General features: G+C 39.1%; 1 protein-coding gene across 3 annotated transcripts in view; it reads right to left on the reverse strand.

Moving 5' to 3' along the window:
* Positions 1-14388, reverse strand: part of NUDT3 (nudix hydrolase homolog 3) — a 115093-nt gene that overhangs the window by 31729 nt on the left and 68976 nt on the right. For all 3 annotated transcript variants that reach the window (XM_010270171.3, XM_088892751.1, XM_088892752.1), the window contains 3 exons: positions 5871-5977; positions 5578-5746; positions 2759-2842 (listed from right to left, as the gene is read on the reverse strand). In XM_010270171.3, the coding sequence (XP_010268473.1) occupies positions 2759-2842; positions 5578-5746; positions 5871-5977 (360 nt within the window). The remainder of the gene's footprint in view (positions 1-2758; positions 2843-5577; positions 5747-5870; positions 5978-14388) is intronic.

The following is a 14388-nucleotide window of genomic DNA, read 5'->3' on the forward strand; positions in this document are numbered from 1 at the left end:
CACAACAGCCACAAACAGAATACCAACCCTCAAGAAATTTACTTCTGGGATGTGGAAAAGAAAACAAAAAAACTGCTGAAATCAACTCAGTGATGGTTCAGTCATTAAAACAGCCTAGTAATCAGTCCAACACCAGCCAAGGCAAATGCTAGAATAGTATACTATCAGTCTGACTACAGCCCATACAGTCTAACAATCCAGAATCCAAACAAATGTATAGAACCAAGAGATAAGGCCTTCACACCATTGGCCAAAAAACAAAAAACAAGAACACATACCCTGTCCAGCACCTGTACGAGGGTGCCAACTAGAAACTGACTTCACAGCATTGAACAGAGAAGAAAGTGAGTCTCTTTCTGCATCGCCCTTCTTTGACTAGGGTTTCCTTGATATTACGACCAAGGAAGAACCCAAAGGAAGAGCCGCAAGTAGTCTTCTAGGGTTTCTCTGTCTTCCACGTCCAAGAAATCAAAGAAGGAAAAGAGGATGAAGCAGGTTCAAATACGAGAGACCGAAATTCTTTTATAGCCCAGAACCTTGCTCTGATACCATGTAATCATTCATGGAGATAGAGAAAGAGAAGAGAGGAAGATATGATTGAGAGAAAGAGAAAAACCTCTTCTGGCTGCCGCCACTTCATTATTTATATTAACTTAATATAAAAAGAATGGAGATTACAAGTATGCCCCTGGTGGCACTCCCTAGAAACACACTAATAAGAAAGAAAGAAAATAACTAACTGACAGCATCTTAAGCTGACAACCCACTAAAAGCAACTATAAAATAACAATTAAATAATCCTCACAACAAGTACCAAGAACCAAAAGAAAACAAGGTCTAAATCCTGTCCCTGCTCAGTCTGAGAGGATTCTGGGTTTTCCAGTCCAAGAAGAATAAGAAAATGAAGAGAAAGGGAACAACTGACCTCTTAGAAAGATCCAAACAGTCATCAACCAGCCTCTGGAATCACTACAGTTGAGTTTCATCCCAGAAACAAGTGAGGAAGTTGCAGCCAGAGAGTTCTCAGGTACAGGACAGATTTGTTTTCTCCATTCTTAGTCCAGTAAGCATAAAGGATGGCTTTGACCAAAGAAAAAAAATTACAGAGCACAATCCTGCTCTGATACCATGATTTCAGTACGATAGAAGAAGAAAAGAAGAGAGAAGAAGGAGAAGAGAAGAGGAAGGGAAGAAAACGTTGAAAGCCAAAAAGTTGTGCTGGCGGCGCTAGACTTTATATTTATAGATTAGGGTGACCATACAATATAAAAAAGAAAGAAAAGTCCAAAGTGCCCCTTGCGGCACATAACTAATATTCCATCAAGCTTCACTAGGATCATGCCTCACTTTTCCTTCCTAGAACCAATCAGTAGGGAAATGACAAAGTTGGTGCATTTTAAAATATATCTAACTTCAGCAATATGCTTGCCCTTTCTATCTCAAACTGTTTTGCTATATTCTTCAGAAATAAGATGAATCGGCTTTCTTTTATGGACTCAAAATTTGGATCCTTTGGTGGAAGAAGACTTGTTGGAGAAGAAAATTCCATCTGGAAACAAAAGTCGGCCAATAATAAATGGAAGAACAAAGTAACAAGACCTAGGAAATCCCAGTAAGAACACGATTAACTAGGCAGAAAAAATCAGCAAGGCATGAAAATCCCCGGGGCCAATAAGTATTGGAACCTCCCAAAGAATGCCTAAAAAGAGCAGTGCAACTGCCACTCATGGCTCCTGTTGGTGTGGTAGAAATTCGGAACCTAACTTCTCCCCTTCCCTTGGTATTTATGTAATTTTTTTGTTCTTCTATTGTTACCAACTTGTTACTTTTTTTATTGAGTTATTTTCCAGATTTCAGATTTCCTTGGAATTTTATTGGTTAGTTTAAAGGAGTAGAATCGGTAGATGTTAGCCTTGGAGTTGAAAGTTGAGTTTTCTTAAGTAGGCTTTACTTGTTTAAATCTTAGTTTTACATTGAGTAGGAGTCAAATAAAGGCTATCCCTGGCCAAAATCCTATTTTAGTTTATGAATAAGGCCAACTTTATTAGAGAAAAGTGAGAAGGATTGACAAAAAAAAGTTCTGCTGTGTATATTGCCCAGCCCTTGTCTGAACTTCATCAAAAACCTCAACTCCTAGGATGAAATTATTGCCCCATTCCTCTAATTGAGGAACATTATATGGTGAATGGTGAAAGTAGAATATCGAATTTGAGTAAGTGAAATAACTAGAATGAGGTCTGTAAGAATGTCAAGAACATGAGAAGGAAAATAATAGGTAAACATATCAAATGTTAAGTAGATGGCAACTCAATAAATAAACATAAGTTTAAATGTACATTAAGAAACTGCAAAAGAAACCATGATCTCCATCACCTACTTTTCATGATATCAATTAAATTATAACATTACTCATTTTGATGGTAAGGTATCAAGAATCAAAAGGAAAACAGTAGTAAACTTCAAAAACCACAGATAGAGACTGAAACAGATTAAACATTAACCTAAGTACTAGCAAAAGAAATGCATCTTTTCATTGATGAAAAAATGATCATTCTTAAATATAAAATGCCAATAAAACTAGAGAATAAGACATCACACTGAATAGAGTCATGGCTACATAAAAAAGTCCGTTCTTTTACATGCACCTTTAAAAGTTATTATCAATTTGCACTAGCTGGAGTATTACAGGCATAGACCATTACAACTTCAACAGAAAAATAATGTTTTTCTGAAATGTCATTTATGAAAAGTTACTGACCTGATTTACAAAAAATTTAAGTGCCCAAAGTCCCACAATATCTGCTTTTGCTTCTTCCAGAGCTGAGTGGAGTTCTTGAAGTTCCTACATCCAAACAATTAGAAATGTAATAGATCAAAACAATATCCATTTCTCATAATGGTCTATGAGATGTTGAAATTTTAACATTGTGTATTCTTACCATAATATATCTTTCCCCTTTCTTGTTCTTCATAACAAAGTATTGTTTTGGGGCCACAAAATCCAAAGACCAAAAGCAATAAAAGTTTCAGAGACATACATCTTAATAGGGAAAAGGGTCTTGTTAAAACTTAAAGGTGATCTGAATGGTGAGTGGCAACTAGGTGGTTTGGAGAAATCATGGAACGCAGTTGATTGTGGCCTATTAAGGAGTTGGATACAATAGTTCATCTAGAGCTTTCTCCTTTATTTCATTACTTTCTTTGAATATGTTCCTTACTTTCCCGGGGTTTCATCTTAGGGGGAGAGTGGTGAGAAGGGTGATCATGTTCCTGAAGTCTCATTACTTGTTCCAATCATTGAAAGGGAGTGTAGTGAGGGGAATTTCCAAGAGGTCTAAGGTTTGTGTCTATGGATGTTATTCTTTGAGGATGTTCCTTATTATCCTAGGGTTTCATCTCAAGGGGAGAGTGGTGAGGAGGGTGATCATGTTCCTGAAGTCCCATTACCTGTTCCAGTCTTTGAAAGGGAGTGTAGTGAGAGGAATTGCCAAAAGTGAAAGGAGTTAAGGGTTTCTCATAGGCAGTGGACGCAGGTGGATTTTGGTCATGAGCAGCCCAGGCCAGTTCTAATGTCCTCTGTGATGCTAGATCCAAGTACTACAGCTCCTTTACCTACTAATACTACTGCAGATGACATACCTTCCACTACTAAGCCTCAACCTTCCCTAGACGACCTTGACCTCCCTATTGCAGCTCGCAAAGGAAAGTGCCATTATACCTCATCTACTTCTCATTGTATTGAACAGTAGTGGACTATTAAGTAGTTGGATACAATGATTCAAAGATTGAGCTAGAACTTGGAAGCAATTATTTCTTGGCATCTATAGGTAGTAGGGATGCCGCTATTTGGAAACTCAAAGTGCAAGTGGACTAAAGAGGGGGATGGAAACTCAAAATGTGTCCACTCATTAGAAAATGGTAGGAAAAAACAAGAAAAAGATTCTATCTAGACCATAGTTGTCAAGCCGACGCCTAGGCGGGTGCCTAGGAAACAAGGCACCCTTGGGGGCTCGCCTCACCTAATCACCAAGCAGTTTTGTACATTGTCTTATAAAATACTTCTATATTCTTAATTTTTGAGATTATAACTATAAAAGACTTTATTAAACTGAAATATTTATTTTGTGTTTATATACTAATTTCTTTTTATTATTTTCTTATTTGTTAGGGTTTAATCAACACAGACATTGCTAAATGCTGTACTGAACCCTCAAAGACTTCAAAACCTGAACCAATAAGTAAGGAAAAATTAAAATTTGTCTAACCAACACATTTTTGAACTTAAAAGCTTTGAATTTTGTCTAATCAACACATTTTCCTATTACAAAAATAGGGTTCAGATCCCTATATTTTTTTCTTTTCTTTTCTTATTTTTCTACTCATGAATATGTTGATTTTCTATAATTCAACATGAAGTTTATACTTTTCTTATGAAAATTATGGATAATTATCAAGGAAATATGGTTATGTATCCTAGGGAACTACTCTATGATATATGTTTTTTACTTAAAAAAATCCATTGCCTAGTCAACTAGGCGATCGACTAGGCGACAAGGGGGGATGCCTTGTCACCTAGCCTCGCCTTGGCGCCTTGAAAACTATGACCTAGGCTACCGGTAAATGGGGGTAAGATAACAGATCCAGAAGATAATAGCGATGGTTTTGTAGACCACTTTAAAGGAATCTATTGTCACACATCTCCTATGAAAACAAAAGTAGGATTGAATTGGCCGAACATAAGTAGTGATTAAAAACTTAGCTTTGGAGAAACAATTGGACATTGAAGGAATAAGAAAGGAAGTATTTTCAATGGAGAGATTTAAAGCACCTGGGCCGAATGGATTCTCAATAGCATTATATCAAGATTATTGGGAGATTTTAAAGAGGGTCTTTTGTAAGTTTTCAGAGAATTTTATGAGGAACCATTAATCGAGGCGAAAATGCCACATTCCTAGCATTGATGTTGAAATGGCCTGAAGCAAGCTACCCAAGAGAATCTTAGGTCAATCAACATAGTGGGTAGTTTGTATAAAATCATTACCAAAGTTCTCTTACTAAGATTAAAGGAGATCCTTACTTTTGAAACAACACCATTCTAAGGGGGCCTTTTATCAATGGGAGACAAATCATTGATAAAATCATAATAGTCAATGAGTGTTAGGAGAAATTAAACTTCTTTCACCATAAGAAAGATCAAACTTCTTTCAGTTAATTCAGCAAACACCTCAAGAATGTATTCCTTAAGAAGTACAAACCTGCCTTGGAAAACTCATTTTTCCATACTATCAAATTGTAATGTGGTTATGGTCAATGCTTTCATGGTTTCATGTAACAAGAAATTTCCTTTCATGAAAAATAGAATAGTTATTTTCCCAACTAAATGTTTTCTATTTAATATGGCAAAATTTTAAACTTGTTTTCATTTTTGAAACTAAATGTGCTGCATGCAATAATTTATTTAATATAAATTAACAAAGCAAATGTGATGCAAGATGCATTTCTAAAAGAAATCAGGAGTTATAACAGTTGAAAGAGTTGCTGTCAACTAAAGATTTAACAAGCAGAAAATGTTATTACCAATCTCACTGTTGACTCTTGTCCATTTGGGAGTACTATTGTATGAGGTCCAATGCCATGGCAACACTCGTGGCAAATTGTATGGGTGAAGAAAGATTCAAAATTAACATGTTTCCTCTGTTCCTCTATAACACAAACACCAGCTATAGGTTGAAGAATATGCTTGAACCTGATTAGGATAGGCAACTCAGAAATTTCAGAATTTATTGAAACTCCAAAATAATTGCATAAACTAGTCATTTATTCAGAAAATAAGTGATGGTAATAACATGAAAGAAAAAAAATTAACATACTTTGCCTCTGAAATATTCTTGAGCATAACCATTGATGTTCCACGGTCTTTGACTATGCGCTCATCATTTGGCAAATTAAAAGCAACAGTCTGTGGGCCCTTCACATCCTGATATAATAATCAAAATTTATCAATCATATCTTTTCAGTAAATTATTGTTGAAGACAAAGCACCTAGCTTAACATAGTTTAATCAATCTAAAGATTAACAAAAAATGATAAACTTATAGTAGAATTTGCTGATAACAGTTTTAGATGAATGCCTTGCGAAGATAAGTAGAAGAAGTTGAAAGGTTTCAGCAGTAGAGAAGAAGAGAGGAGAAGAAAAGAGAGTGGGATGTCGCCAAAATTGAATAGATCTGGCTGCCAACCCCTCTTTGATTTATATACTTAAAATAAAATAATGAAAGATTACAAGAATGCCCTTAGTAGGGCGGCTACGTTATGTAGCTGAACAGTCACAACTTAAAAACATAAACTAATGGGCCTAAAGCCCAATAACTTCCTAACTTAACAACTTAAAAATAAAAAATAAATGACTAGGCCCAATAACTTGAAATCGGCCCAACTCAACACTCCCACTCAAGTTGGGAGTAAATGTCACACACTCCCAACTTAGGTAGATCATGCTCCAGCTTGTTCCTTGCAACACCTTTTGTGAGAACATCAACAAGCTGCAAATAAGAAGCAATGCATGGAAGACAAACTTCCCCTGAAGTCACCCTTTCTCTTATGAAATGTCTATCCACTTCAATGTGCTTTGTCCTGTCATGCTGAACTGGGTTGTGGGCAATGTCAATTGCTGTCTGATTATCATAGTATAGCATCATAGGCTCTTCTGCCTCAACACCAATCTCTCCTAACAAGGAGCGCATCCAGAGAAGCTCTGAAACTCCATGTGCCATGGCTCTGTATTCAGCTTCTGCACTTGATCTTGCCACAACTGTTTATTTCTTACTTTTCCACGAGACTAGATTACCCCCAACAAGAGTGCAGACTCCTGATGTAGATCTCCTGTCATCAAGGCATCTTGCCCAATCAGCATCTGTATAAGCCTCTAGCTTCAACTGTCCATCGTCAGCAAATAGTATACCTCTGCCTGGGTGTCCCTTCAAATAAGCAAGAATCCTGTCAGTAGCCTCCCAATGCTGGACTCGTGGGGCATGCATGTACTGACTCACCACACTCACTACATAGGAGATATCTGGTCTTGTCATACATAAATATAGCAATCGCCCCACAAGTCTCTGATATCTCCCAATGTCCTTTACCAGCTCACCTTCTGATGCATTAATTATGTGATTCTGATCAATAGGAGTACTAGCAGCCTTTTCTCCAAGCTTCCCTTCTTGTAAAAGGTCTAGAACATACTTCCTCGGAGAAATAAAAATTCCATGTTTTGATCTTGCAACCTCAATGCCCAAGAAGTACCTCAGCTCCCCAAGATCCTTAATTTCAAATTCTCTGTGTCGATTCTTCTTCAAACTGTCAATCTCACTTAGGTCATTTCCTACGACAACAATATCATCCACATGAACAATCAGTCCATGTTTTGATCTTGCAACCTCAATGCCCAAGAAGTACCTCAGCTCCCCAAGATCCTTAATTTCAAATTCTTTGTGTCGATTCTTCTTCAAACTGTCAATCTCACTTACATCATTTCCTGTGACAACAATATCATCCACATAAACAATCAGGACGGACACCAAGGACCCCCTCCACTTTACAAAGTATGGTCTGATTGAGTCTGAGTGTAGCCAAAAGCAATCAAGGCCTTCCTGAACTTGTCAAACCATGCTCTGGGAGACTGTTTTAAACCATAAAGTGACTTCTTCAGTTTGCATACCTTCCCCTTTTCAACATCACTGTAGAAACCAGCAAGAAGATCCATATACAATTCTTGCGAATCTCCATTCAGAAAAGTATTTTTTACATCAAGTTGAAACAGGGGCCAAGAGTATGTGGCAACAAGAGAGAGAAAGATCCGAACAGAAGTCATCTTTGCAACTGGTGCAAAGGTCTCTAAGTAACCAATGCCATAGGTTTGGGTGTACCATTTTGCAACCAGTCTGGCCTTATACCTTTCTATACTTCCATCTGCCTTGTATTTAACTGTATAAACCCATCTGCATCCAACAGTCTCCTTGCCCTCTAGTAGATCCACAATTTCCCATTTCTGATTCTTAATTAAGGCTTCCATCTCTTCCTGCATAGCTGTCTTCCACTCAAGTTCGGAGAGAGCCTCACTGACACCCTTGGGTATAGACACAAAGTCAAAAGAAGAAAGGAAAGCACGATAGGAAGGAGAAAGTCCACTATAGGATAGGTACTGTGAAATACAATGACCAGTACACTTTCTCTTCCCTTTTCTAAGTGCAATAGGAAGGTCCAGGTCATCTGTAATGGGATTAGTAGAATTAATAGGAACTGAAACATTAGAGGGATCAAGAGGAATACCTGAATCCATGTCAGCTAAATCTGGAGTCTCTAAGGAACCGATAGGAAGTGGTGTGAGTTCTTTTGCAGTGGAATCAACCTCCCTGTGAAGTTGCTGCCATGAATAACATTGAGAAGCAGGACACAAGGGAGGTGGTAAGATAGGTGACATAGGAGGATCATAACAGGAGTGGACACAGGAACTAGAACTGGAAGAGGAATAGACTACTCACTCACTTCCCCAAAACACTCCCCCTGAGAAGGATCATTTGATAAAAAGGATGTGGGCTCAAAAAAGGTAACATCCATAGTAACATACCAACTCCCAGAGACTGGATCATAGCAACAGTACCCTTTCTGATTTTCTGCATACCCAAGAAAAAAACACTTCTTTGTCTTTGGATCGAGCTTTGAGCAATGAGGACCAAGAACATGTGCAAAGAAAACACAGCCAAATACCCTGAGAGGAATGTGGAACATCTCCCCCTCAGGAAAAAGGAGGCTAAATGGGTGCTGAATCCAAGTATACGAGAGGGCACCCTATTAATCAGGAAGACTGTTGTGAGAACTGCATCACCCTAAAACCGAACTGGAACAGTAGATGTGATCATGCTTCTTGCGATCTCAACAATGTGTTTGTTCTTCCTCTTTGCAACACCATTCTGCTGTGGACTGTAAGAACAACTGCTCTGATGGATAACTCCATACTCTAACAGATACGAAGCAAGGTTCTTTTCAAAACATTCCTTGGCGTTGTCTGATCTGAACACCTTCACTCGTACATAGGAAGTGGGGACCACAACACTCTTGTTGGGTCCCTTTTCAGTGGTTCTTTTAAGTTATATATGCAGTTTTATGTGTTAGCCGCCTATAAGGGCATATTAGTCATTGTACCCTTTTTTATTAAAAGTATAAATACTAGTGAGGAGGATGGCCAGAATTGATTGCTCTCTTTTTCTTTCTCAATTTCTTCTTTCTCTTTCTCTTCTTCTTCAAGAAATATCTCTTTTCTTTATAGATTCTTTGATCCAGCAGTTTTCTGCTGCTTCCAAATTCAGTTTTACAAAGTTAGTAAAGTAAATGGTTGAGTTGAGACCAAGAGGGATAATGATTCTTGACAAAGAGGCAATATATTGTCACCCCCTATGGATCTATGATATATTCCACTGAGAAAGAGTTAAATATAAGCATCAATTTAACCCAATGAGTCATCTTCATTATGATGTTCTCAATCAAAGTTACTTGAGTATGCGTCTCTTCTCTAAAAATTCTTGCATTCTTTTCCTCCCACACAGACCAAAGGAAAGCATCTGTTGTGCATCTGTTCAAGATTTTCTCTCTTCTTTTGGATGGGAGAGAAGGATTCCTCAAAAAAAAAATCCATGCCCCTTGAGGTATTTACCCATATTTAAAAAGGCCAAAGAAAAAAACACCAAAAAACTAATCCTCTGACATATAACCTTCCAATGAAGTGTAATAAACATAGGTAGGTGGTATATTGCAAATAGCTTTAGCCAAAATAACCCTATAGGAAGAAGAGGAAGGAGATAAGATGGCTGAAAAAGATGCATAAGAAAAGAGGCCATTAGAGCATAAAGCCCAAACTCCAAATCTCAAGTATAGACACATCATGGTAAGCATCCTCTAAGAATGTGTTGGGGTCTCGAACTAGGGCTGTCTCAACCTATCTCAAGCCTCTTCCTCAACCCAAGTCCTGAGTTATGACACACATTGAGAAACAGTCTTGTTTGTGTTCAAGGAGAGAGTATATAGGTATCATCATCATCACCCACGCCTAATCCCAACTATATGGGGTTGGCTACATGAATCCTGTTTTTCCATTCCATTCTATTTAATGCCATATCCATGGCTAAATTATTGGCATTTAAATCATTTCTTACTACTTCTACTCATGTCTTTTTGGTCTACCCCTAGCCCTTCTAACCCCTTCAACTTGCAACAAATCACTTCTTATGGGTATTGTTGATGGTCTTCTATGCACATGACCAAACCATCTTAACAATGGTTTTTAGAACACAAATGCCATTCATTGTGTATATTAGACGAACATTTAGATCAGATAAGCAAGTACATGAAGGAAGATTTTATGTTGAAGTGTCCATCAAGAATCCATGGAGTGTTGGAATTCAATATGTCCTAACACAAACAAATCTGCAAGAGATTATATGCTGACATGGAAAACCTTATTGTACAGTGGGTGATGGCTCACCCAGAGTTTGAAGACATGGAGAGATCAGTTTTGGATTGAACTTCAAACTTCTGGTCTAGCTATGATATTGTTATTGAAGATGTCTGGTTCCTTTTCTTTACTGATTTTGAAAATTGTTGGGTTCTTTTGGTTTTACCTCAATACTACACACTCTCAATTGTTGGGTTTTTTGGATTTTTCGGTTTTACCTCCAAGTGTTTATGCTGTGTCTCTCTAAAGGGCAGCCCAGTGCATGAGGCTCCCACTAATTCGGGGTCTGGAGAGGGATAGATGGATGCAACCTTACCCCTGCATAGTGGGCTTTCATTTATTTCTTCTTTTGGTTGGGTTGATTATGTAGTAGGCCTGTGGGGCCATCTTTATTTTCTCTTCATTTGCTGCCACCTTATAGGGGCAGAATTGTCCTTTTATTTGCAGTTATGAACAAATCGTATAAAATACAACAGGGCAGCAGTTATGCCTTGACTTTTACTTTTTCTTTTTTTGATCAATAACACTTTCATTAACTCATCAAAAGAAGATTTACAATAGGAAGACAAACACGCTTATCTTCCAAGAGCAACAAAGAACCTCAAGAAAAGAAAAAAAGAAAGAAAACACACTATAGTTACAGCTTAGCCCAAAAAAGTGAATCCCTTTCTGCCCCTTGTTTAGCTAAACCGTCAGCTAGGGAATTAGCCGATCTTTTAACCCAAAGTATCTTAACTTCCATCTCCCGCACCAGCCACTTGAATTTCCTCCTGTCATTATTGTACTTCCATAAGCCATTGTGATCTTTAATCAGCCATCCTATCACCACCTCTGAAAACTCCTTAGTTTCTGTACTCCTTCCATAACTGCAAAGATCTCAGCTCTAAGGGAGTCACCTGAAAGCTAAATTACTGTAGCCGAGGTAGCAGAAAAGAGAAGAAGAAGAAGAAGAGATGCAGGAATGTCGAACTATCTACTCAGTCGACAGTACTATTATTTATATTATGGTGTAGTACAATGATACAGGAAGTTACTAGAATGCCCCTGATTAGTGATGGGACACCTAGACAACTTAAAACATTAAACAGGATTAGGCCCATTAACAAAGGCCCAGTACAGGACAACTTAAACTTAAGTATAGGCTAATAAGAACTCTTATCAGCCGAATACTCATACATACAAAGACTTCAATCCAACACTCCCCCTCAAGCTAAGCATGGATATCAATCATGTTTAGCTTGCCAAGCATGTCCCTAAACTTTGCTGCTGCCAGCCCTTTAGTCAGTACATCCGCAATTTGCATCTCAGATGGAGTATAAGGCACACAGAGTTCACCCGAGACAATTCTTTCTCTAACAAAGTGCCGATCAATCTCAATATGTTTTGTCCTGTCATGCTGCACGGGATTGTTGGCAATGTTGATGGCAGCTTTATTGTCACAATACAGCCTGAGAGGACCTTCAGCCTTAATGCCAAGTTCATTAAGAAGAGTTCTGAGCCATAAGAGTTCAGCAACCCCGTGGGCCATAGCTCGATACTCTGCTTCTGCACTTGATCTAGCCACTACATTCTGCTTCTTACTGCGCCATGTGACCAGGTTTCCTCCCACAAATGTACAGTAACCCGAGGTTGACTTCCTGTCTCCAACAGACCCAGCCCAATCTGCATCAGTGTAGGCTTCAATTTCAATTCTATTGTTTTTCCTGAAGAGAATTCCCTTCCCTGGGCAAGTCTTCAAGTACCTGAGAATCCTTTCAACTGCTTTCATATGAGGAATCTTTGGAGAGTGCATAAATTGATTGACAACATGCACAGCATAAGCAATATCTGGCCGAGTGAGGGATAAGTATATCAGCTTCCCTACCAATTTTTGGTATCTCTCTTTATCATAGTAGTCCTCCCCTACTGATTCCTGCAGGCCATGGTTCTGTTCCATTGGAGTATCTGCTGGCCTACACCCCATCATGCCTGTTTCCTCTAGGAGGTCAAGAACATACTTCCGCTGACATATGTAGATTCCCTCTCTTGACCTGGCAACTTCAATCCCAAGAAAATATCTCAAATGACCCAAGTCTTTGATCTCAAATTCAGAAGCTAGAAACTCCTTCAGTCTTTTTATCTCTTCCAAGTCATTCCCGGTAATTACCATATCATCCACATAAACAATGAGTGCAGTAAGTTTGCTATCCTGTCTCCTTATGAACAAGGTATGGTCTGCACCACTCTGAGTGTACCCCACTTTCTTCATGGCCCCACAGAGCCTCTCAAACCATGCACGGGGAGATTGCTTCAACCCATATAATGCTTTCCTCAATTTGCACACCTTTCTACTAAAGTCATAGTCTGGTGGAGGTTCCATAAATACCTCTTCATGAAGGTCACCATTTAAGAAGGCATTCTTCACATCCAGCTGATGAAGTTCCCATGAAAAATTTGTTGCTAGTGACAATAGAACCCGAATTGTGTTGAGCTTTGCTACCGGGGCAAAGGTTTCTTTGTAGTCAATCCCTTCTTTCTGAGTAAACCCCTTTGCCACAAGTCTGTCCTTGTACCTTTCAATGGACCCATCCTCCCTGTGCTTTACAGTAAATACCCACTTGCACCCAACAGTGGTCTTCCCCTCTGGCAGATCCACTAATTCCCAAGTTCTTGCTTTCATTAGGGCTTTCATCTCTTCATTCATAGCTTCTTTCCACCTTGGATCAGACACAGCCTCTGAGTACCTAGAAGGAACACGCACAGAGGAAAGAGCAGACACAAAGGAGTGATAGGCAGGAGATAAATGTGAGTAAGAAACAAAATCAGCAATGGGGTGCCGGGTGGTGCAAGAGCGGATAGGCTTACGGAGAGAAATAGGAAGATCCAAATCAGAAGTATGAGAGTTGAAATTACCTTGGATTGTAGAGACAGATTGATCCGAGTCCAACTGATTGCTGTCATGAGGTTGAGGACCCCTTTTCCTTCTGTTGTATGTAAGTATCTCTTTTTGTTGCCTACTGGAGCCTTCAAGAACATCTGCAGCATCAGGAGAGGTAACCGGCACAGTGGGAGCCTCACTGGGTTGACTCGGAATGTCACAACAAGGAGTAGGAGGAGAGGATGGAAGACCCGAGGTAGATAGGGGAACAAAAAAGGAGGGAGAATGAGAATCCTCTTCCATCCCACTAGTCTCCCCCTGAAGAGGATTCTGAGAAGACTGAAAATAGGGTTAAGACTCAAAGAACACCACATCTCTGGTGACATACTTTCTCTTGGAGACAGGGTCATAACACTTGTAACCCTTTTGTGTAGGAGAGTACCCCAAGAATATTCCCTTTGTAGCCTTAGGATCTAGCTTAGTCTTCTTTGGATCCTTCACATGTATGAAACATATACAGCCAAAGACCCGAGGAGGAAGGGGAAAGTCTGGAAGAGTGGGGCACAAAACAGAGAAAGGGGTTTTCATACCCAACACCTTAGATGGCATCCGGTTTATCAGATATGATGCAGAAAGTACAGCTTGAGACCAGTATTGCTTGGGGACTTTGTGTTGGAATAGTAAGGCTCGAGCTGTCTCCAATAGATGTCTATTCTTGCGCTCAGCAACTCCATTCTGCTGAGGAGTATAAGCACAGGATGACTGATGTAGTATGCCAGCATCTTCCAGGAATAAGTTCAAGGATTTTTCAAAGTATTCAGCAGCATTGTCTGACCTGAATTGCTTAATCTTCTTATTAAACTGTGTTTCAATCATCTTGCAAAATGCCATGGTTATCCGTGGTACTTCATCCCGTCCTTTTAACAGGTAGATCCATGTACAACGAGAGTAGTGGTCAATAAAACTGATAAAGTACCGGAAGCCATCAAAGGAAACAATGGGTGAAGGGCCCCAGACATCAGAATGA

The sequence above is a fragment of the Nelumbo nucifera genome, chromosome 8 (genome assembly GCF_055504915.1).
Source record: "Nelumbo nucifera cultivar China Antique chromosome 8, China Antique-T2T, whole genome shotgun sequence".
Taxonomy (NCBI): domain Eukaryota; kingdom Viridiplantae; phylum Streptophyta; class Magnoliopsida; order Proteales; family Nelumbonaceae; genus Nelumbo; species Nelumbo nucifera.